The sequence below is a fragment of the Tupaia chinensis genome, unplaced genomic scaffold (genome assembly GCF_000334495.1).
Source record: "Tupaia chinensis unplaced genomic scaffold, TupChi_1.0 Scaffold000688_1, whole genome shotgun sequence".
Classification (NCBI taxonomy): Eukaryota; Metazoa; Chordata; class Mammalia; order Scandentia; family Tupaiidae; genus Tupaia; species Tupaia belangeri.
In genome coordinates this window covers 863,000-888,416 of record NW_006160211.1, presented here as the reverse complement: position 1 = coordinate 888,416, position 25,417 = coordinate 863,000, and the positions used below count along the sequence as shown (strand labels likewise).

General features: G+C 39.6%; 1 protein-coding gene across 1 annotated transcript in view; it reads left to right on the top strand.

Moving 5' to 3' along the window:
- Positions 1-25,417, top strand: part of NEMF (nuclear export mediator factor) — a 66,800-nt gene that overhangs the window by 33,001 nt on the left and 8,382 nt on the right. Inside the window, 11 exon segments of the mRNA XM_006160502.3 lie at positions 5,966-6,054; positions 11,820-11,923; positions 12,318-12,380; positions 15,315-15,427; positions 17,302-17,359; positions 18,070-18,128; positions 18,217-18,337; positions 19,817-20,078; positions 21,461-21,503; positions 21,634-21,683; positions 24,873-25,026. Of these exon segments, the coding sequence (XP_006160564.1) occupies positions 5,966-6,054; positions 11,820-11,923; positions 12,318-12,380; positions 15,315-15,427; positions 17,302-17,359; positions 18,070-18,128; positions 18,217-18,337; positions 19,817-20,078; positions 21,461-21,503; positions 21,634-21,683; positions 24,873-25,026 (1,116 nt within the window).

Sequence of the window (25,417 nt, the reverse complement as noted above, 5' to 3'; positions counted from 1 at the left end):
GGGGTTTGCTGAAATATCTTTAACATGTTTAATTTTTAAGTTGCTTGTGTGTATGTGTGTATGTGTGTATGTGTGTATGTGTGTATGTGTGATTGCATGAGCCCCAAATCCGAAGAGGTGAATGGAGGAGAAGGGATTTCAGAATGCTCGACTCTCCGAAGGTGATTTCTTTCTCTCTCTCTCTCTTTCTGTCTCTGGTAAGTTCATATCCCCTGTAGCAAGAAAACAACAAACAAAACAAAACAGTAATTCATCCCAGGCCAGCCAGTTGGTTTGGCAGTTCAGGTGGCTGGATCCCGTATGGCGATGATACAGCTCAAGTCCTGGCCCTGGTGGCTTGGAAATCACACCAGGCACTTGTGCACGTGTGCCCCAAATCCCAAGATAATGGTGAAGGGAATGCAGTGTGATCATCCCTCCGAGAGGGGCTACTTTCTCACTTTCTCTCTCCCCCTTGTCTGTTTCTGAGAAGTACATGTGCCCTATAGCAAATTTTTTAAAAACTTCATCTCCTCCAAAATTTACTGTCATGGCATAAGGAAAAATGTCTTGAATTCTGCCCTTTTTAAAGAATGCCAGGGTCATTAGGGACATATCTTACATATAATGGAACTCGTCATCAAAATACGTTCCTGTGTAGGGAGTAAGTGGACAGGAGAGGTAGCGTGTAGCATGAAACACGGAGAGTGCACTGTGGGGAACTTTAGCTAGAACACTGAGAGGACAGAAGTGAAGTCAGGGGTAGTGAGTTTCAGGAAGTAGGTGAGAATGCTCCACAAAGAAGAAGAAATCTAATTTTTAAAAAAATTTGTTTTATCAACAATAGGAAAAACAAGCATTAAAGAAATTAGATAATGTCCGAAAGGATCATGAAAACAGATTAGAAGCTCTTCAACAGGCTCAGGTACTGTATTTGGCTTTCTCAGATTTTTTTTTTCAAATATGATAACTTTACATGACATTATGATAAATGTTTGTTTGTTTCTTAAGGAAATAGACAAACTGAAAGGAGAGCTCATCGAAATGAATCTACAGATAGTTGACAGAGCCATTCAGGTAGTTCGAAGTGCTTTAGCTAACCAGATAGACTGGACAGAAATTGGACTGATTGTGAAAGAAGCCCAAGCTCAAGGAGACCCTGTTGCAAATGCAATCAAAGAATTAAAACTGCAAACAAATCATGTTACAATGCTGCTAAGGTAAGCGCGATTCTTAAGTTAAGCAGTTAAAGCTTGTCTTTGTTACTTAATTGTTCACTGCTTTGATGAAAATGTTTTTCTTTATATTCAGAAATTCTCAAAGAAAAATTTAATTTACTTTGAAATAAATAATGAAAGTGTTTAAGTATTGAAAAGCATCTGTAATTTCATTGAGGAAACATACTGAAAATAAAGAAGTGATGTCATTGACGTTAGTGAAATGCTATTGAATATTTTTAATAGAAATCCATACTTGTTATCAGAGGAGGAAGATGACGATATTGATGGTGATATCAGTGTTGAAAAAAATGAAACTGACCCACCAAAAGGAAAAAAGAAAAAGCAAAAAAATAAACAACTGCAGAAGCCTCAGAAAAATAAGCCGTTACTTGTTGATGTTGATCTCAGCTTGTCAGCATATGCCAATGCCAAAAAGTAAGCCATTTAAGTATGCATTTTAGGTAAAATATTATCTGTAATCAATCAAGGTATTAAGGATATTTAAAAAAAAAAAAGTAGGGCCAGTAGGTGGCATGGCAGTTAAGGCTGCTGGACGCTGGACTCCTCCATGGGTCACCACGGTTCAAGTCCCTGACCTGGTGGCTTGCTTACTCGTTCTCTCTCTCTCTCGCCCTCTCTCTCTTTCTGGTGAGTGCACATGTTCTATAGCAAATTACAAAATAATAATAATTAAATAAATAAAAATGTAGCTTTACTTGTATATACTTTTGGATGGAAATACTTTTTTAAAAATTTGTTTTTTTGCATTATGTGATGTTCTGATTTGCTCTGTTTGGTACTTGAAGTTGTAAAATTTGAAACAAATAGAACACTAAAGAATAAAGATTTTACTTAAAATTTAATATAAACATGTTTTTCTAGGTATTACGATCACAAGAGATATGCTGCTAAGAAAACACAAAAGACCGTGGAAGCTGCCGAGAAGGTACTTAGTGGTCTTATGAGTGAATGTTAATTATTTTGCCTGCTTTAATTTAATTGTCTTGGTTCTTTTGTCCATTTAAAAGTTGGAAGTATCATTTGGAAGTATCTCTCAAACTTAATTTTACTTTAAATGTATATACTGCCAATATTTTTAGTTTCGTCTCCATACCTTCTCATCCTCTCTTTTTCCCCACTTCAATAAATAGCACCTTCATTTTTCTCTTAGCTCAGGTGAAAAATGTAGGAGATACTGTGTGCTCTTCTCTCATAAACCACATCTAGTGCATCAGCAGCTCCTGTGCTACTATGGACTATACCAGTAGTTTTTATCTTCCTTTTTGTCTTTATTCATGGTAGTGTACACACACAGGAGTTAAGACAGGAACAGTCTCCACAGAGTCTTGTCACTCCTTGATCCCCTTTCTCCTGTCTTCTAACCCTCCAGCTTATAGGATCTGGGGCTCTTAGGCATGTGCCCAGTGTGTTTCAGGCTGACCAGGCTGGGGATTTGAACTGTGATTGCCCTGTAAGAACTGGCTTTTCTCAAGCAGTGTATTACTGCTGTTTGATGGAGCCAGCCGAACAGTAACCTCCTTTTTTGTTTTTGGGGGTTGATTTGGTTAATTTTTGTTGAAGGGGAGTGGAGCCTGGGGTGAGAATGCACCCCTCATGGAAAATGGTCACGCTGCAATTGCTTCTTTCCATCTCCTTCCTTTCAGGACTTGGGGCATGCATGCACATGGCCTATTTCTCAAGCTGCAGGGTCTGAGACTAACCTGTGCCGTCAGTCACATGGGATCCTGCTGACCTAACCATCGTGCCATGGGCTGGCCCCAAATGTAGCTTACTAATGGATCTCTCTCCTTCTGTCCTTTCCCCACTGTAGCCTATTCTCTAAATTATAGCCATAGTAGTTTTTTTGTTTTTTAAAGAATTGGTTTATTCAATTTTATTTATTTTTTAATTTGACCAGAGACAGTGAGAGAGTGAAAGTGAGAAAGCAAGCCTCCAGCTCCAGGACTCAAACTGTGGTCAATCATGTGAGAGTCCAGCGCCTTAACAACCACACCACCTGCTGGCCCCATAGTGATTGTTTTAAATTTAAAAATGAAGTCCTGGGGCAGGTGGCATGGTTGAGGCACTAGACTCCCACATGACCAACCACAGTTTGAGTCCTGGACCCAGCAGCTTGAAACGCTCACTGGGTGTGTGTCCGTGTGTGCCCCAAATCCCAAAAGGAGAATGGAAAAGAAGGGACTGTGGCATGGCCATTCCCCTGGGGGGTGGGAGTGATTTCTCACTTTTTCTCTCTGTCTCTCTGGTAAGCACATGCGCCCTTTAGCAAAAATCTCTCTTAATAAAAAAAGTCATCCTTTCTCTCCTTTGCTTAAAATATTCCATTTGCTTCCCACTCAGAGTACTTTTCCTGGTCTCTTAGGGCCTACATGATCTGTTCTCTTTCAACCTTATCACCTGCATTTTTCCTCTTATACATGCTTTCCAGCTACTCTGAGATCTTAGCTCTTCCTGAAATAATGGCACATGCTGCCTTCTAATGGCCTTTGAACTTACTCTCTGCTTACCTGAAATTCTTTTCCCTTGACTTTCCATGGTTTGATCCCTTCTTTCATTCACATATCTAAATGAGTCTAATCAGAAGTGTTATTTTTTTCTACCTTTACTAAAAATAGTACCATCCTCAATCACTTTCTCTTTACTCAGCCTTGTTTTCTTTCTTCTTCTTTTTTAATGAATATTTATTTATTTATTTATCTGTCTATTTATTTGTTGTGATTTTTTTAAGCTGCCATGTCCAGAGCTTGAACCATGGTTGGCTAGGTGGGAATCCATTTCCTTAAATACCACACCACCTGCAGGCCCTGTTTGTCTTCTTAACCCTCCCTGCACCAAATCAGAGTCTGTGTTTGTCTTCCCTCTGGAATGCAGATGGTATAAAAATAGGGTTGGGGCTACCCAGTGGCATGATGGTTAAGGTGGCTAGATCCCATATGGCCAACTGCTTGGTTTGAGTCCTGCACCCAGTGGCTTGAAAAACATGCCGAGTATGTGGGCATACATGCCCTAAATCCTGAGAAGGGGTTGTGGTATGGCCATTCTCCCTGGGGAGGGATATCTCACTTTCCTTGTCTGTCTGGTGACCACATGAGCCCTATAGCAAAGAACTAAAAATATAAAATAAAATAAAAAGAAAGAGGGCCAGCAGATTGTGTGGTGGTTAAGGCATCGCATTCCCACACGGCCGACCGTGGTTTCAGTCGCAGACCTGGTGGCTTGAAAATCACACAGGGCACATATGGTGTGTGTGCATGTCCAAAATCCTGAGAGGAAAATGGGGAAGGGATTGCAGCATGGCCATTCCCTTAGGGGGTGATTTCTTACTCTGTGTTTCTCTGTGTCTCTCCAGTGAGCATATGCACCCTATGGCAAAAACCTAAGGAAAAAAAGAAAAGGAAGTAGAATCATTGTCTATTTTGTTGATTGCTGTTTCTCAATCCCCAGAATATTGCCTGGAGTAGAGTAGGCACTTTACTGTCAAACGAGTGGCTTTCGTGACTTGATCCTCTATTTACTTCTCCAGTCTCTTTTCTTGTCATTTTACCCTGTGATTAATTCTCACTAGTCTTTTCTTTGCGCTTATTCATTCTGTTCTTTGCCTAATAACTTCATTAGTTCTTCAAGCTTCAACTTATATGCATTTCCAGAGATACCTTCTTTGACCATGATTTAGTATAAATTGGGTTCCCTCATTATACTTTCAAACATTCTTAACCACATGTTTATTTGGATGAATTTGTGCTTAGTAGTTGTCTCCTCTTCTAGACCTAAGTGTGATGGGTCAGGATTGGGACTTTGTCCATCTTGTTTACTACTACATCTCTAGCAACTGACCTAGAACCTGGTACATGATAGGCCCTTAATATCTGGTGAATGACCAAGGAACTCTTTATAAATTTAGTGTTATTATTATTTGGAGAGGTTATTGTTATAGAGCATGTTAGCTTGCCAGAAAGACAGAGAGAGACAGAGAGACAGAAAGCGAGAAATCGTCCCCCAAGGGGGATGGCCATGCCGCAATCGCTTCTCCTCCATCTCTTCTCAGGATCTTGGGCACGTACACACATGCACCTGGCGTGAGTTTAAGCACCAGGTCCGGGATTTGAACCATGATCAACTACATGGGAGTCCAGCTACATAGCTATTACACTAACTGCTGGTCCCTTTTATTATTATTTTTAACTGGTACAGGGCACCTGCTCTCAATAAAGAGAAAGCATCCCCACTAGCTCGTGGTCACACCACAATCCCTTCTCCTTCACAACTCTAGCTCATTGGGATTTGGGGCCTGTAAGTACATGTACCTGGTATGTTTTTCAAGATGCCATGGCTGGGATTCAAACCATGGCTAGCCATGTGGGGTCTGGTTTCCCATAACCACTAGGCCACTGGGCCAGCCCTATTCATTACTTTTTTTTCCTTATTTATTTACTTAATTTTATTTATTCATTCATTTATTTTAATTTGACCTGAGAAAGATAGACAGAGAGAGAGAGAGGGACAGTGAGAAAGCAAGCCGCCAGGTCCAGTATTCAAACCACAGTCGGCCACGTGGGAGTGTCCAGCGCCCTAACTACCATGCCACCTGCTGGTCCCCCATTATTTTTAAGTGTGTATGTTTATGTGTGTGTGAAGATAATGCCATTTTGTGATTTTTTAAAAACTCTTTCTTGCTGCTCATTTACTTTGGCATTACTTAAATAAATTTTTAACAACTTATTTTTAAAACTCATTTTTATAAATAGGCATTCAAATCAGCAGAAAAGAAAACAAAACAAACCTTAAAAGAAGTTCAAACAGTTACTTCTATTCAAAAAGCGAGAAAAGTATATTGGTAAGTATTCTACCTTTTTTAAAATTTTATTTTTTGTTTTTATCAAAATTACAGATACACATTATTTAGAGAATCATGCAGTTCTATAAAACTTGTTACTAAAAACAGTAGTCCTGTAATTCTTCAGTATTCCATTGACTGCCCTCTCAAGGAAAATACTTCTTGCTCTTTTAAGTAACTCTTGATATTTACCTTTGCTTCTCTTACTTTAGTAGCTCCCTCTCCTCTGTGATTTTACTTTGTGTGGATTCAGTTGCCTACAGTCAGCTGCAATCTGAAAATATTAAATGGAAAATTCCAGAAATAAACAATTCATAAATTTTGTATTGTTCACTGTTCTGAGTACTGTGATGAAATCTCCTGTTGTCCCACTCCATCCTACCCAGGATGTGTCATGTCTTTTTCCAGGAGATCTACACTGTATATACTACTTTTCTGTTAGTCACTTAGTAGCCATCTCTGTTATCATACTGAAAAAGCATAGTATTTATCGGTTCGGTACTATCTGTGGTGTCTACTATCTGGTTTCAGGCATCTGCTTGGGGTCTTGGTACATATCTCCTGCAGATAAGGCAGTACAGCTATAATATGCTTATATTGCTTTGCCTAGTTTTTAAATTGTACACTGTTGACTTCCTTCTATGGAAGAATAGGATTTCACTGTCTTTCCCCTCGTGCTCCATTGCATACACACAGAGCTAAAGCATGGTTTTGTCAAGACTGATATTCAGGTTAGCAGGTGGCAGCAGTAACGTACCGCTCCAGTGATGCTGGGCCCTCTCAGAAGGTCGCAGGGTTCAGCTCCCTGGCTGACCTGCATGTGCCTAGCATGCACTCAGGACCCTGTCTGGCTGGGAAGACTAGGGATCATGGTGTGAGAGCCTATTGAGGGAACTTGTCTCCCTCGCTCTTTATTTCTCTTTCTCTCTGGCTGTCACTCTCATAAAAGAAAGAAACTTAAAAATGGAAGATTACTAAGATTACTAATCAGTATTAACGTTACTACGAGCATTTTAATTGTAGTCACAGCTTAACTATATAGTGTTTCATGATTTATTATTCCCATATTTTTTATCCTTGTGTGTTTGTCTTTTTACAGACATGTTTCCTATCAATAGGGAAGTGGTTAACTAAAGCACATCTTTTCTTTTTAGTTTTTTTTTATTTTTCCCCAGTCTTTTTGCTATAGGGCATGCACCCTTACCAGAGAGAGAAAATCACCCCCCAGGAAGGTGGGCCATGCCATAATTCCTTCTCCTCTGGTTTCCTCTTGGGGCTTTGGGCACATATGCACACATAGCCAACATGACTATGAAGCTGCCAGGTTCAGGACTCAAACCACGAACTGCAAAGTCAGCCATGTGGTATTCAGCGCCTTAGCTGCCATGCCATCTATTTGCCCAGCACATCTTTTCAACTGTGAGGGAAATATATTTTCAAGTGAAAAATGCAGTCAGTATAGGGAACCAACAGTTAGCGTAATGGCTATGTTGCTGGACTCCCATGTAGTCGACCACAGTTCGCCTCTCAGACCCGATGGCTTAAAACTCACCCCAGGCGCGTGTGCATGCGTGCCCAAGATCCCGAGAGGAGAATGGAGGAGAAGGGATTACGTCGTGACCATCCCCCCTGGGGGGTGATTTCTTTCTTTTTGTCTCTCTGTCTGGCGAGCGCGTTCACCCTATAGTGAAAACCTCTCAAAAAAAAAAAATCCTTAAAAAAATGCAGTCAGTATATAGAATATTGTGTTTGCTGTGTCTAGAAAAGGAGAGGTTATAGTAAACGTTTTGTTTTATAGACATAAGGAGACTCAGGAGAGAGGTGGGCAATAAGCAGTTACAGTGGTCCCTGTTTGGTACTGGTGAATGGGGACTGGAGGTGGGTGCACGGTCTCTCACTGTACCTTTTTATAGAATTAAAATGTTTGGGGAACCAGCAGTTAGCGTAATGGCTATGTTGCTGGACTCCCACGTAGTCGACCGCGGTTCGCATCCTGGACCCGGTGGCTTAAAACTCACGCTGGGCGCATGTGTGTGCGTGCGTGCGTGCCCAAGATCCCGAGAGGAGAATGGAGGAGAAGGGATTGCGCATGACCATCCCCCCGGGGGGTGATTTCTCGCTTTCTGTCTCTATGTCTCTCTCTGTCTGTCTGGCGAGCGCACGCGCCCTATAGCCAAAATCTCTCCAAAAAGAAAAAAGAATTAAAACGTTTGAACTATAAATATTGCCACCAAATTAAAAATCAGGGCCAGTAGGTGGTGCACAGGTTAAGGCAGCTAGATTCCATATGGCCGACTGCGCAGTTCAAGTCCAGACCTGATGATTTGAAAAACACGGTAGGCACATGTACCCATGTGCCCAAAATCCCAAGAGGAGAATGGAAGAGAAAGTACTATGGTGTGACCATCGCCCCCACCCCGCCCTGAGGTGATTTCTCTTTCCTTCTCTCTCTTGTCTCTCTCCAGTGAGCATATGTGCCTTAGAACAAAGTTAAAAAGAAAAAAGATTACAAAGTAGTTAAGAGGACCAGGAGGTGGGAGGGTAGTTAAGGCTTTGGATTCCACATGGCGACTCTGTAGTTCAAGTTATGGACCCAGCAGCTTAGAAAACACGCTGGCACATGTGTGTACATGACCCAAATCCCCCAAGTAGAATGGAGGAGAAGGCATTGGGGTGTGGTCATTCCCTGAGGGAGGCATTTCTCACTTCCCCTCTCTCTCTGTGTCTCTGGTGAGTACGTGTGCCCTACTGCAAAAAACTAAAAGAAATGAAGGAAGGAAGGAGGGGGGAGGAAGGAGGAAAAGAGGAAAGAAGAAAGGAAAGACAGAAGAAGTAATGGAACCCTTTTGCTATTATATTTTGTTAAGTATAAAGGAGTTTAGTTTAATGACTCTGCTTGATTTGTCATCTTTAATCAGAAGTTCTTAAACTACAGACAGATTAAGTCACACAGAAGAGTTTCTTTGTAATCTTACATAATATAGCAAATATCTCATGTCTTGTAGAGTTTTTTTGCTATAGAGCACTTGTGCTCGCTGGAGAGACAAAGAGAAATAGAGACAGAAAGCTAGCTTTCACCCCCCCAAGGAGAATGGCCATACCACAGTCTCTTCTCCTTCGTTCTCCTCTTGGGATCTTGGGCACATGTGCACACTTGCCCAATGTGAGTTTTAAGCCACCAAGTCTAGGACTCAAACTACGATTGACTACGTGGGAGTCCAGCGACCTAAGTATTATACCATCTGCTGGTCCCTAATATAGCAAATATTTATGTTTATTTGTATTGCATGTTTCCTAAATGTCATAAAAATACACACTCTATTCTTTGTATCCAGATATTAAGTATTAATCATGAAAACCCAAGTTACTCCGTCTCTTTATAAAATTTATAAACTTATCTTTTCAAAGGAAATTTTTGATCTTTTGTGTAAAGAATGTCATATATTTGGGACCAGCAGATGAATGGTTAGGTTGCTGGACTCCCACATGGCCAACCACTGTTCGAGTCCTAGACCCAGAGGCTTGAAACTTTTGCCAGGCTCATGTTCATGGGTTCCCAAAATCCCAAGAGAAGAATGGTGAAGAAGGGATTGCGGAGTGGCCAGCCCCCACACCACAATCGAGAAGGGGGGTGATTTCTCGCTTTCTGTCTCTCTCTGTCTCTCTGTTGAACATAATATACCCTAATAGCAAAAATCTCTCTCTCTCTCAAAAAAAAAGAAAAGAATATCATATATGTAAACATTGATCATGTCAATTAATTGAAGACAGAATGAGAAAACAACTTTTTTTCTTTAAAAAACAAATTTTTTAAAAGAATTATTTATTTATTTAAATTTGACCAGAGAGAGAGAGAGAGAGAAAGAAAGGGAAAGCAGGGCTCAAGGTCTGGGACTAAAACCGTGGTCAACCATGTGTGAATCCAGCGCCTTTAACCACCATGCCACCTGCTGGCCCCTCTTTTTTAAAATTTTAAAACAAACAAACAGGAAAACCTGGGAATAGAAACTTGCTGGTTGTGTGATGGTTATGGTCGGTGGATCCCAAGTGGCAGGCTGTGTAGTTCAAGTCATGGACCTGACAGCTTGAAAACAAAATTTTTTTCTTTATTCACAATAGAGCATATGTGTACACACATGAAACTGAGAGAAAGATATATGAGCCCTCTTCATAGGAACTGGCCATGTCATGATCTTCCTCTGATCCTCAAAAGATCTTGGGCACTTACACACTTGTCCGGTGTGGAGAGTGGCAATCTGAGAAAACATGGTGTGGCTTTTAGATCCATGCAGAAATGAGCTTCCTAAGCTACTCCAGCAGGACTGTTGAAAAGCATCTACATACGAAAGCAGTATCTGCCTCCTGTCAATGGTTATCTTCCTGCTGTTGATACCCAGTACCCTGATACTGGCAGTATAGGGCTAAAAGAAGTCATGTTTCAGGCTAACTGGACTGGGGATTTGAACTGTGGTTGCCATATGGGATCTTGCTTTGTTTTTGCTTTGCTTTTTTTGATGTGTCAGAGGGTACATGTGCTTATGTGAAACAGAGAGCACCCCCAGTGAGGTGTGGTCATATTGCAATTCCCTTTCCTCCATACCTACTTCCCATGTTCGGATTTGGGGCATGTAGGCATATATACCCTGCATTATTTTTCAAGCCACCAGGTTAGGGATTTGAATCATAGTTGATCATGTTAGATCCAGTTTCCTTAATCACCATACTACAGGACTGGCCCAGGATCCAGCTTTTAAGTAGCTCATTCCTATTCTATCATGGAGGTGGTCCAACTTTTTTTTTTTTTTTAGAGGTTTTTACTATAGGGCACGTGCACTCGCCAGACAGACAGAGAGAGACAGAGAGACAGAAAGTGAGAAATCACCCCTCAGGGGGGATGGCCATGCCACAATCCCTTCTCCTCCATTCTCCTCTCGGGATCTTGGGCATGCACGCATACGCGCCTGGTGTGAGATTTAAGCCACCGGGTCCAGGACGTGAACTGCAGTTGACTATGTGGGAGTCCAGCGACATAGCCATTACGCTAACTGCTGGTCCCCAACTTCTCTTTCTTAACAATGGTTCAAATCCCATCTCGTGCCCCACTGAAGGAAAGTTAAACCTAGGGATCATGTGATATTTTATATTTTTGCTTTGTATAATTCATTGTTACAAGTTATCTTTGAATTTAAGAAGTCTGTCTAGGGAACAGCAGATGGCATAATGGTTACATCGCTGGATTCTCACATAGTTAACTACGGTTCAAGTCCTGGACCCTGTGGCATGCATGTGCATGTGCACGTGCCCAAAATCCCAAGAGGAGAATGGAAGAAAAAGGATTGTGGCATAGCCATCCCCTTGGGGGCGTGACTTCTTGCTTTCTGTCCCCCTATCTCCCTAGTGACTGTACATATCCTGTAGCGAAAATCTCTTTTAAGAAAAGTGCTATCTAGGGCCAGCCAGTGTTGTGGTTGTTAAGGTGGCTGTATCCCATAAGGCCGACTGTGCAATTCGTCCCAGACCCAGCAGCTTGAAGAACACAACCAGGGTGATGCTTGGTATGCTCAAAATCCCAAAAGGAGAATGGAGAAGTGAATTAATTGCTGTGTGGCCATCCCTTCGGCGAGTGATTTCTTAATCCCCTTCATCCCCATCACATTTTCTTAACCAACACAGACAGGATAGCCTTCTGTTTTGTTTGTGAAAAGGATAAACTGAAGCAGCTGAAAGAAAAAGAAATGTTTACTTTTTTTCTTTCAATTTGGTAGGTTTGAGAAATTTCTGTGGTTCATTAGCTCAGAGAACTATCTAATTATAGGTGGACGAGATCAGCAACAGAATGAAATAATTGTGAAAAGATACCTGACACCAGGTAGGTAAGATTAAAATTCTAAACAATGTTTTCTTAAATGATTGAATCAGTTATTTTAATATTAGGCATTGATTTTCACCTTATACTCTTATCTTTGACAAATTTAATGAGTAGAAAGATTTGATGTTTAATGGTTTATAGTTTGTAGAACATGTGTTTTAATAACTAATTTTTATTTTAAGTGAATATTCCTAATATTCTCCAAGTATAGCTGAGCTAATCTGTAGTGTTAGACTTGTAATCCTCTACTACATTAATAAAGTAGCTTTAAGTTCCCAAAGTCATTGTAGGTTGAAATTTTAAAAGCTTAATTTTTCAGTGCTAAAATTTGTAACTGTTTTTCACATTTAGAAAAAGGACTTAAAGTACCATATGTTATTTGTCATTGTTTAAGGAGACATTTATGTACATGCTGACCTTCACGGAGCCACTAGCTGTGTAATTAAAAATCCAACAGGTAATGTATTTCTGTTATTCCGAATTTTAGTTCCTTTTCTTAAAATATTTTTAATTTGGGGCCAGCAGGTGACTTAGCGGTTGGGACACTAGGTTCCCATGTGGCTGACTGTGGTTCAAGTCCCAGACCTGGAGGCTTACTTTCTCACTTTCCTTTTCTCTCTGTCTCTCTCTGGTCAAATTAAAAAATAAAAATGATAAATAAAATTAAACAATTATTTAAAAGAATGTTTTCTTAACTATAAGAAAAAGCCAGTAGAGGTATGGATATAGTGATAAAAGGTTCAGTCAGTCAAGAAGATATAACAGTTATGAATGTAGACATATTTGACATCAGAGCCCTAGAATACAAGAAGCAAAACTTGACAGAATTGAAGAACAAAAAATAAAGTATTCTACAATAAGAGTTGGAGATTTCATGCAAGAAGACAGAGAATTAACAAGGAAATAGAAGATTCAAACAACATCATAAACTAATCATATCTAACAGGCATCTCTAGAATATGTCATTTAACAGCAGTAATATATTCATTCTTCTTAAGTATGCACAGAACATCCCCTGACAAATTCACAAATGCATGGAAATTAAATATCACACTTATAAATAACCAGAGACTCAAGGAGGAAATTACAAAGGGTACCAGAGAATACTTTGAGATGAATGAAATGAAAACACAATATGAGAAACCGAAACTTGGGAGCTGTAACTAAAACAGTGCTTGGAGACAAATTTTATAGTCGTAAAAACCTACAATAAAAAAGAAAAAAAGATCTCAAATCAATAACTTTGAACCCTAAGAACTAGGAAAAAAGAAAAATAGTGGACCAGTAGGTGGCATGGTGGTTAATGTACGAGACACTCCCACTTGACTGACCATGGTTTGAGTCCTGGACCCAGTGGCTTGCTTTCTCACTTTCCCTCTCTTTCTCTTTCTGTGTCTCTCTCTGGTCAAATTAAAATAAATGAATGAATGAATAAAATTAATTAAATAACTTTAAAAAAAAAGCGAAAAGAGAATATAACTCAAATAAACCCCTATCCTTTATGAATTACCTAGACTTGGGTGTTCAGTTATTAGCAAAAGAGAGTAGACAAACACTCAGCATCATTAGTCATTAGGGAAATGAAAATCAAAAACCAAATCATGCTAGGCAGTGGCATGTGCTTATAATCCCAACTACTTGGGAGGCTGAGGCAAGAGAGTCTTGAGTTTAAAGCCAGCCTATCCAATATAGCAAGGCCTTGTCTTTAAAAAAAGAAATAAAAATGAGAGTAAGATCACATCCACTAGAATGATTATTTAAAAATGGACAGTAACAAAGTGTTGGTAAGGATATGGAGAAATTAGAACCCCCATACTTTGTCAGTGGGAATGGAAAATGATGGAGCTACTGTGAAAAATGGTTTCTTCAAAAACATTGTTGAGGGGCCAGTAGGTGGCATGGAAGTCAAAGTGGCTGGATCCCACATGGTCAACTGCATGGTTCAAGTTCCCGACCTGCAGGCTTTAAAAATTCTCTGGGCACGTATGTATGCGTGCTCAAAATCCTAACAGGAGAATAGAAGAGAAGGAATTACAGCATGGTCATTCCCCTTGGGAGTGATCTCTCTCTCTCTCTCTCTCTCTATCTCTCTCCCTCTCTCTCCCTCTCCCTCCCTCTCTCTTTCTCTCTCTCTCTCTCTCAATCTAGTGAGTACATGTACCCTATAGCAAAACTAAAAAAAAAAAATATCTAAAAACCAAAAAACATTGCCATGACCTAGTAGTTCTACTCCTAAGTGTGTATTACCCGAGATAGTTGTAGACACATCACATAAACTTATTTGCAAATATCTATAGCAATATTATTTATAATCAAGAAGTGGATAAAGCTCATATGTCCATCACTTGATAAATAAATCAACAAAATTTGGTCTCTATATATAATGAAATATTATTCACACTTAAAAACAAATGAAATGGGGCTGGCAGGTGGTGTGGTTGAGGCCCAGACTCCAACTGTGGTTTGAGTCTCAGACCTGGTGGCTTGCTTTTTTTCTATTTCTGTCTGTCTGTCTGTCTCTCTCTGGCGAGCACATGTACCCTGTAGCAAGATTAAAAAAGAATGATAAGGGAGCAGTAGATGGCGTGATGGTGATGGTTATGTCACTGGACTCCCATATGACTGACTGTGGTTTGAGTCCTGGACCCGATGACTCGAAACTCGCACTGGGTGCATGTGTGTGCATGCCCAAAATCCCAAGAGGAGACTAGAGGAGAAGGGGTCACAGCATGGCCATCCCCCTAGGGAATCATTTCTCGCTTTCTGTCTCTTTGGCAAGTGCACACACCCTATAGCAAAAAACAAAGCTCTTAAAAATAATAACAATAAAATAATTACTTTAAAACAAATCACGTATTTAAATGCGCTCTAACAAGGATGAACCTTGAAAATATTTTGCTAAGTGAAAGGAAAAAAAGCCATTTATGATTCATTTCATATGAAATGTCTAAAATAGGCACATCCATACAAACAGAAAGCAGACTAGAGATTGCCAGAGGCTGGGTGTGGAGTGGAAGATGGGGTGATGGCTAATGAGTACAGGGTTGCTTGGGGATGATGAAAATGTACCGAATGAACTACCATACCGAATTTTGAGGGTACAGAAGTGAATAAGGCGAAGTGTACTTGCCTGACTCTAACTTGGAGTGAAGTTAGAACTATTCATATAAGTGAAAGGGTGTTTCTTCTCTGACATGTTTTGCTTACATAGGTCATTAACCATATAAACACATTTTTAATAAATACAATGACTTCATATAGTATTGAAATAATGTATCAGTGTCGAAGATACAAGGATGATTGAGTCTGTCATGCTGCATGTGATTTTCCTGTCTTGCTCTATAGAAAGTCTATACTTTGGTATTAAAACATCGAGGCATTGTTGTTACAGGAGAACCCATCCCCCCACGGACCCTGACTGAAGCTGGTACGATGGCACTTTGCTACAGTGCTGCTTGGGACGCGCGCGTTATCACTAGTGCTTGGTGGGTGTACCATCATCAGGTAATGAGGGCTGGAGTCTTTTTTCTTTATTAAGAACTACTGTACCAAATTTTGAAGGTACAGAAGTGAATAAGGCAAAGTGTACTTACCTTATGAGAGCTTATGCTTTGGTGGTATAGAAAATTATGTACATGTTATCAGTTAAGAAGCAGTATACAATTTTTTAAAAAATCAGAGAAGAGGATAGAGAGTGATGGAGGCTACTTACTATTTTGGATAAAGTATCAGGTGAGTCCTTTCTGGGAAAGTAATATTTGAGCAGAAACCTGAATGAAGATAGTGATCTATGCCATTATATGGAATAAAGAGTGTTCCAGTTATGACTGGCATACTGACCTAAAAGGACTTTCTCCTATTTGTCTTTGTTGGAATTTTATGAATTCTGACTGTTCCAGAGAGGTAGGTATATTGTATGTGTTTGTTTTTTCTTGCCAGAGGGCACGAGCACTCACCAGAGAGAGGGAGGAAGAGGAAAATAATACCCTGAATTGGGTGTGGTCATGTCGCAATTCCTTCTCCTCTTTTTCACCACCCCATCAGGATTTTGAACAGGCATGCACACGTGTCTAGTGTGTTTTTCAAGCCACGGAAATGGCCAGGATTCCAACTGGAGTTGGCCATGTGGAATCCGGCTCCATATGCATGGTGCTTAACTGCTGCATTATGGGCCAGCTCTTGTGGGTTTAATTTCTTTTACAAAAAATAATTTTTATAGCGAATTTAATGCACTTTTAATCCCTCACTTTTTTTTTTTTTTTAATTGCCAGCATGTACAAATGCTTATCAGAGAGAGAGAGGAAAGAGAAAGGAAGAAAGCACCCCTTGAGGTCTTGTCACGCTGCAGGCCCTTCTCCATTTCTCCACCCTGTCAGGATTTGGGGTATTCATGCACATGGCCTGGCATGTTTTTCAAGCTGCTAGGGGCAGGATTCAAACAGCAGTCAGTCATTGAAATCCAACTCCCCTAGCTTATAGGCCAACCCATTCCTCAGTGTTTGAGTAACAGTTGGGTTGTAGGAAAAGTCATGATGCATTTTTGCATAGAAAAAATACATTATAACTTTTCAGACAACCTAGTAATAAAGTAATAAACTAATAAAGGTACTCTATGGCCAGCCTTGTATCAGGGTTAAGCACTGTGCGTAGGAAGTTAGGTCCTACATGGCTGACCGTGGCTTGAATCTCAGCCCCAGTTGCTTGAGACACATGATGGGCACATGTGCATGTGTGTCTCAGATCCCAGAGGGACGAAGAAACGGAGAAAAAAGGATAGTGGCATGACCACACACTATTGGGGGTTGCTCACATTCGCTCATTTTCTCTCTCTCTTTCTTGCATATGTGCCCTCTGGCAATTAAAAAGTTAAAAAGATACTGTCAGATTTTGGTATTTCACAGATATGTTTTTCTTTTTTAATTTTACAATAAGCTTGTTTACTTTCTACTTTGCCAATCTAGGATATATTTTTTAAAATCTACCATCATTATTTCCTAAAGTAAAGGGTTATTTTATTACCAAAAAAGTATACCAAAAAAAAATTAATAAATATAGCCTTATTTTAGTAAACAAAGTTGTATGATACACTTATTAAACTATGCTTACATTTTCCATTACATCTCAACACTGGTAGAAATTAATGGATTAATTCTGGTTCTCATCTATGACATTTGAAAATTAGATATAATGGATCCCTCATCATTTATCTCTTTGTTACTGTAAAAAGAAGTATAGCTTTCTTGCAGTATTGAGAATTTTTGCTAAATTACGAACTTTTCGGGACACGGTGCTGTTTTTCTGAATCTCTTTTTATCTCCTGAGTGGGAAAAAACACTCCTGGTATTTCTTAAGCTCATAACTATTATTGTGTTCCTCAGGTGTCTAAAACAGCACCAACTGGAGAATATTTGACAACAGGAAGCTTCATGATAAGAGGTAATGTTGACATAAAAAGTATCTCAACTTGTCAGTGGATTATGTACATAGGATTGAGGACCATCTACAATATTCTGAACAGAAATTATTCTCATTTCTTACATGGACTTTGTTATGAGATAAGGAAGTTTTTGTCTTAGTTTGACAAATTTAGCATTTGTTATGTCACCTTCATAGCTGTTTTTATTAATGAGAATATATAGACACAGAGTTTAGTTTTATAGGTGAGAAAGTATAGCCTGACCTTTTTTCTAAAAAATACATTATTCAGGATCTAACTAACTCAAAAGAAAAGAGCAAGCATGCATATTTTTTCTTAGTACTGTTCCTACAGTTAATATGCCAAATTCTGTACATAGGAAAAGGTTTTCATGACAGTGAAAAACAAAGTGGTGGTTAAGGCAGTGAACTCCCACATGGCCAACAGTCGTTCATGTCCCGGACCCAGCAACCTGAAACATGCTGGGTACATGTGCGTGTGTGCCCGAAATCCCAAGATGAGAATGGAGAAGGGATTGTGGTGTGCCCATCCCTCATGGGGAGTGATTTTTCACTTTCTCTCCAACTCTCTCTCTCTCTCTAGCACATGTGCCCTGTAGCAAAAATATCTCCAAAAAAAATTTTAAAATTAATATGATTATTGATGTTGAGCATTTTGTAACTAAAAAGGAAAAACATTTTAAAACATTAATGTACATTATCTTTTGTAGGAAAAAAGAATTTCCTTCCTCCCTCATATCTAATGATGGGTTTTAGCTTCCTCTTTAAGGTATTCTTCATCTTCTTGGTTATTTTTTATTCTGATTTTCATTAGCCTTATCTGAAATTCCACGAATGAAAAAGAACTGTTTCTGTAGGTAGACGAGTCTTGTGTTTGGAGGCATCGGGGTGAAAGAAAAGTCAGAGTACAAGATGAAGACATGGAGACACTGGCGAGTTGCACAAGTGAACTCATGTCAGAAGAAATGGAACAACTAGGTAATTTACAGATTTTAATAAATTAGCTTGTGTTTTTTTTTTTATTATCTTATTTCACTTCTGATTCTTAGAAAATGATTTCTCTTTTGGGATAGTTGAAGTTCAAAAAAATACTTGCTATCAATTCTACCGAATTTTGGCTTTAGAGATGTTAAATATACTTATTGTAGTAATTAAAAAGTGTTTGATTTGGGCTGACTCTATAGCACAGTCATAATGCACTGCTCAAGAGAAGCTAGATTCCACATGTGACCATAGTTTGAGTCCCTGGCATACTCGCCTGAAACATGCTAGGCCCATGTGCAAGCACCCAAGATCCTACTGTGGGAAAAAGGGGATTTGGGCATAACCAGACCCAGTACAGGGTGCTCCCCTCTCTTTCTCACTTGCTTGATCCTTCCCTCTGTCACTTCCAAGTACACATGCATGCATTTATTATGAATAAGGAACAAAAACCTTTTGCACTTTAACTGGAATATATGAATTAACAATTGTGTTGGGGCTTAAGAATTAGAAGTGAGGGCCTGCAGGTGGTGTGGTGGTTAAAGGCACTGGATTCTCACACAGTGACCGCATTTCTAGTCTCAGACCCTGGTGGCTTGCTTTCTCCCTTTCTCTCTCTCTCTGGTCAAATTAAAAAATAATAATAACAACAAATGGAAATAAATAATTCTTTAAGAATTAGAAGTGATAGGAAGATGAATTTATAATTTCTCACATGAAAATTTGGTTTGATTTACTAATATATGTGCTTAAAGTAGAGAGCAACTGTGGTTGCTAGAATAAGTTTACTTACCTACCTAAGGGAATCAGGTAAAATATGCCCTCTAGCCTACTCCTGCAATTCTCTCCTTGGGTCATTCCTTTTTAGGAATATTAAATTGTTTCATTTACAACTACTGTTGTGCTACAAGATTCTAATGATATTTACCATGTTCCTGGCACTGTATGAATTCTATATTTACTTTTTGTTTGTTTTCAATCTGATTCATCTTATTCTCACAACCAGCCTTGCCAGATAGGTAGTAGCATCACATTTTCTAGTTGAATGCAACTAGACTCACTATTATTAAACAGTATTCTTTTTTTGCAAAAGCATGAGCACCTGGTATGTGCTATGTACAACTAGTAACATGGTTTCATGTATAAATGATAATAAAAAGCAACAGAACTTATACAACTGATTTTATTGAATTGCTTTTTGGAAATACCCAACAAAGGTAAGTTAAGGTTTTTACTGTTAGAAATAACTGGCGACGCAGAACAATTCATTGTGGTAAAGGATCATGGAGATCATTAGTCTTTCATATTACAGATTATTCTTTTGTCTAAATCAGAGTACCCTCTGAGGATGATGAGGCATTTTTCTGGTGATCTATTGGAGAAACAGAGTCAATGGAATTTTTTAAATGTACTTTTTTAAGAAAATCACCGAGCTTTGTTGGTAGTTCTAAAGTGACTATTATGACCATTTTACAGATGGAGGTGACACTAGCAGTGAAGAAGATAAAGAAGAATTACATGAAATTCCTGTAGAAGTAGAATTTGTGACCCAGGTTGACCAAGAGGCTATTACTGTTCAGAGTGGTACAGCTGAACTAAATGAAGAAAGCTCTGAAGATGGAGAGTCTGAAGAGGTTCTAAAAGATCAGGAGCCTGTTGGTGAAATGAATGAGGAAGGGGAAGAGACACTAACTTATCCTGATACTACCATTGACTTGTCCCACCTTCAATCCCAAAGGTTATTAAAAAGCATAAGTTTAAATTTTCCCTTATAACTAAGAATGGTGATCTAGCCCTTACAAAGATAATACCAAGATCGACTTCATACTTTTACCCTCTATTGTCTTTTTTTTTTCCTTCACCATTTGACTGGATAGTTCTGAGGACCAGGCTAAAAAAATACAGTAAATATAAAAGTGGCCGAACTAGGTCAAAATAGACATAAGTAAATGGTTATAAAAGCTAATAGCAAAGGGAATTCAATTAAAATTAAAAAAGCTGTTTTAGTCTTTAATACTTTACTGGTCACCAAGTGAACATTCTGTAGTTATAAAAGCATTATTGGAACCAGCAGATAGCATAATGGTTACATCACTGGACTCCCATATGGTTGACCATGGTTTGAATCCCAGACCCAGCGGTTTATACTTCATGCCAGGCATGTGTGCGTGTATGCCCAAGATCCCGAGAGGAGACTGGAGGAGAAAGGGTTGTGTCATGGCCATCCCCCTAGTGGGTGGTTCTTTGCTTTCTGTCTCTCTGTTTCTCTGGTGAGCGCACATGCCCTATAACAAAAACCTCTTTTTAAAAAAAGCATTATTATTGGAGTAATTAAGAACAGCTTAGGGGCCTGGTAAGTGATGGTAGTGGTTAAGGGTATAGGACTCCCACATGGCTGACTGCTGTTTGAGTCCCAGACCTGACAGCTTCCTTTTTACTTTCTCTCTCTCACTCACTCACTCACTCTGTCCCTCTCTGGTCAAATTAAAAATAAATAAATAAATAAATAAAGTTTAAAGAGTGGCTTAAGAGTCAAACCTGAATTGAGACTTAGGGTGTGTCCCCAGGTAGTTTACTCTGTGTCTAAGCTTCAGTTTCCTTCATGATGAAAATAGAATGGTATCCCTTTCATAGGGTTTTCAGTGACTCTTTTATGTGTATAATACAGAGCACCTGGCACATTGTGAGTTTTCAATACATGTCAACTATTTAAGAATATATATGAGGGCCAGCAGGTGTCATGGTGGTTAAGGTGCTGGACTCCCACATACCTGTATGACTGCAGTTCAAGTCCAGGACCAGTAGCTTGAAAATTATGCCGGGCGCATGCCTATGCATAGCCAAAATCCCCAGAGGACAGTGGAAGAGACAGGATTGTGGCTATTCCCCTGGGATGGAGCGGGGGTGATTTCTCTCTTTCTTTCTGTCTGTCTAATTCTCTCTCTCTCTCTGTCTGTTTCTCTCTCTCTCTCTTTCTCTTTCTCTCTCTGATGAGCACACACACCCTATGGCAAAAATCTAAACAAAAAAGAGTATGATGTGAGAATGTTTTTGAGACTTCGTAAATTAATGTCTCTTTAGGCTAGGCTAGTACATTCTTCTTTCTGTTTGTTTTTATAGATCCCTTCAGAAACTGGCTTCAAAAGAGGAATTTTCTGATTTGGTAAGCTATTTTCAAATTTTGACAAAGATCATCATCTTCTCAATGAATAGGATAATTTTCTACCTTGTGCTTTTACTTTTTTATTTAATAGTAGTGATGTTATCATTTGCTTGTTTTTTTGTTTTAATAGGGTGACAATAAATTACAGAGCCGGAGACATTTATCAGCCAAGGAAAGAAGGTAAACATTTATGTTACCTAACTGAAAAAGTTGGTTTCTTTTTAATTGACAGCTCAGCTACCAAAGATCATTTGGTAGTTTTGAAGACTTCTTTATTATTAAAATTACCAAGATTAGCATAGCTCTTTAGTTTTTAATATTTAGCTTTTTTTGTTTTGTTCCGTTTTAGGGTCCTGTCACTATAATCAGCAAGATAGATCAAATAGTAAGACAGACCCTTTATTACATTATGTCTACAATAATGACTGCAATGTATTAAATAGACAAGCTTGTTCTAGGGGAATATTGTCAGGAAGAGGTAGGAGTACTTGAAATTAATTATGAAGTTTTACCAAAGACAGAAGACTCGCCTTTTTCCTGAACAGCCTCAGGAGGTGAAGAGAAAGGGGCAGGAGGAAGAAGACAGCAGCTGCAGGGTGGGGAAGACAGGCTAGTGAAGCACTGTGGGAAGAGTCCCCAAGCTGGCATGGGCAATAGTCTTCTTGTTTGAGCAAGATAAACCATTACAGAGAACTCTGAGTACATGCCAGTATGCTGAAGACTGAGTATACACAGAGGTAAAACAAGTTCATGCTTTCAAGAAGCTTTTTTGAGCTCTGGACTCAGGACATGGTCATAAATGTGTAAATATTGTCTGGAAATGATATAGGAGTTTGTGAGAGAGTGATTGCTCTGAATTCAGATGTTTTGGTAATACCAAGAAGTAAACCTTGAAGATACAATTGCACTTAACTTAATTAAAATAAGCAACAGAGAGACTTGAAGGAATTAGCATTAGTAAAAGGGAAAGGGGCGTGGGAATAATGATGACTAGACTGAGGTCAAAGGAGAAGGTTCACGTTCATGAACTAGTGAAATGGCAGATTGGTGAAGTGAATTTGGACCAAAAGCGGAGAATTTAGGATAAGTATTTTGAACTTTATCTTGAAGATGATATGAAGAGAACTTTTGGAACATTTTTGAATAGGAATGTGACGTAAGCAAACAACTAAGGAAGGTCAGTCTAGAAGTTTAGGTTAAACAGATCATGGGGACACACCAGAAGCCTGAGTGGGAAGAACATGGACTAGGGGAGTAGCATTGGGAATAGAAAGAAAATATTATGATAATAGAATTTCCCATTCCTGTTTTTAAAAAAGAATTATTTTATTGAATTTTATTTATTTATTAATTTATTTACTTTTGGAGAGGTTTTTGCTATAGGGCACGTGTGCTTGCCAAACAGACAGAGACAGAGAGACAGAAAGCGAGAAATCACCCCCCCGGGGGGATGGCCATGCCACAATCCCTTCTCCTCCGTTCTCCTCTCAGGATTTTTGGGCACGCATGCACACGCGCCTGGCGTGAGTTTAAGCCACCAGGTCCGGGACGCAAACCGTGGTCAACTACATGGGAGTCCAGCGACATAGCCATTACACTAACTTCTGGTCCTGAATTTTATTTATTTTTATTTTTATTTGACCAGAAAGGGACAGGGAGAGAGAGAGAGGGCGGAAAAGTGAGAAAGCCAGGTCCAGCACTTGAACTGCTATAGGCCATATGGGAATCCAGTGGCTTTAACCACCACACCAACTGCTGGCCCCAATTTCCCATTCCTCCTTAATCTTAATTTTTTTTAAATTTTATTTATTCATTCATTTATTTTAATTTGACTAAAGAGAGACACATACACAGAGATAGAGAGAAAGTGAGAAAGCAAGCCACCAGGTCCAGGACTCGAACCATGGTCAGCCGTGTGACATGAACTGTCCAGCACCTTAACCACCGCACCACCTGCTGTCCCCAATCTTCATATTTTTAGAAATTCATTTATTTATTCAGCTAACCAATCAACAGATGTTTAGATTTGACAAAGCCACGTTATACAGAATACAAATCCCAGTGCCTGGCCTCAAGGTATTCAGGTACTGAATGTAACCAGTAAGAGTAAGTCAGGAGTAATAGTGCATTGAGCCTAGGTGACAGAAAGATGATATAAGTCCATGGAAGATTTAAAAAAAAAAAGTTTAGGGGACCAGCAGTTAGCGTAATGGCTATGTCGCTGGACTCCCATGTAGTCGACCGTGGTTCACGTCCCGGACCCGGTGGCTTAAAACTCACGCCGGGCGCGTGTGCGTGCGTGCCCAAGATCCCGAGAGGAGAATGGAGGAGAAGGGATTGCAGCGTGACCATCCCCCCTGGGGGGTGATTTCTCGCTTTCTGTCTCTATGTCTCTCTCTGTCTGTCTGGCGAGCGCACGTACCCTACAGTGAAAATCTCTCCAAAAAAAAAAAAAAGTTTAGCTTTTTCCTGTGTGCTGATTTGACAGTCCTTGTGTAATATTGCAGCCTATTAATTATCAGACAGAAGCAAACTTTTTTTCTTTAGATTTATTTACTTATTTATTTGTTGTTATTATTTTTTAATGTGATCAGAGAGAGACAGAGTGAGAGAAAGGGAAAAGGAGAAACTAAACCACCAGGCCCAGGACTCAAACTGTGGTTGGCCATGTGGGAGTCCAGTGTCTTAACCTTAACCTGCCGGCCTGAAACTATGAACTTTTATACGTTTCTCTTCAGATCTTTTTTTAGAGCACTAAGAACTTCATTTTCTTTTTCTTTTATTCATTTTTTTCTCTTTTCTTGTAAGAAAGATTTTTGTTATAGGGCACATGCACTCGCCAGACAGACAGAGAGAGACAAAAAGCAAGAAATCACCCCCTAAAGGGAATGGCCATACCACAAGCCCTTCTCCAGTTTCCTCTCAGGATTTTTGGCATAGAGGCACATGTACTGGATGTGAGTTTCAAGGTGCCAGGTCCGGGACTTAAACCATGGTCGGCCATGTGGGAGTCCAACAATATAACCATTATGCCATCTGCTGCTCCCCAGTTCTAAGATAATATGTCCTCCTACCTCAGCCTCCCAAGTGTGCGGGACCACAAGCACATATACACTAGGCTATTTCAGGCAGGGTCTTGCTGTGTTGCTTAGGCTGGTCTTGAGTCTTGAGCCTCCTCTTTCAGACTCCCAAGTCACTGGGATTATAGGTGCACACCACCACACCTGGTCTTTAGACTGGACCAGGAATCAAACCGGGGTTTCCCATGCCAACCCAGTCTGTAGCACTTAGCATCTTAGGGTGTAGCACTGTTACTGGGCCAGAATTTGAAATGTAAGTATTAGCTGTTTGCCTTTCATTTATGTTTAGGGAAATGAAGAAGAAAAAATTTCCAAATGACCCAGGGGATTTAGAAGTGACAGAGGGAAAAGACAAAGAAAAAGAAAGTGCTGTACACATTGAAGCTCCTCAGAACACAAGCAAAAATGTTCCAGCTCTGCAGCCAATGAAACGAGGACAAAAGGTAATCAATCGGGCATTAGGATGATCTGGTAAAAATAGTATAATATAGCTCACAGATAAGTCATGAGATTCTTTTTTCTTTGATAAAATTTTGATATAGGGTTTTTGTTTTTTAAAAAAAAAGTTGCAAAGTGCATGTGTGCTTGCTGGAGAGAGTAAAAATGAGACAGTACTCCCAGACAGGAATAGCTGCAATGCAATCCCTTCTCCATTCTCCCTCGGGATTTTTGGGCATGCCTCCACACAGACCTGGTGTGTTTCTGAAGCCACTGGGCCCAGGACTTGAACTGCACAGTTAGCTGTGTGGGATCCAGTTGTTTCAACCACCATGCCACTGGCTGACCTGTGATGTTCCTTTAAATTTTTGAAAGTTTAAGCGAAATAGAAGATGT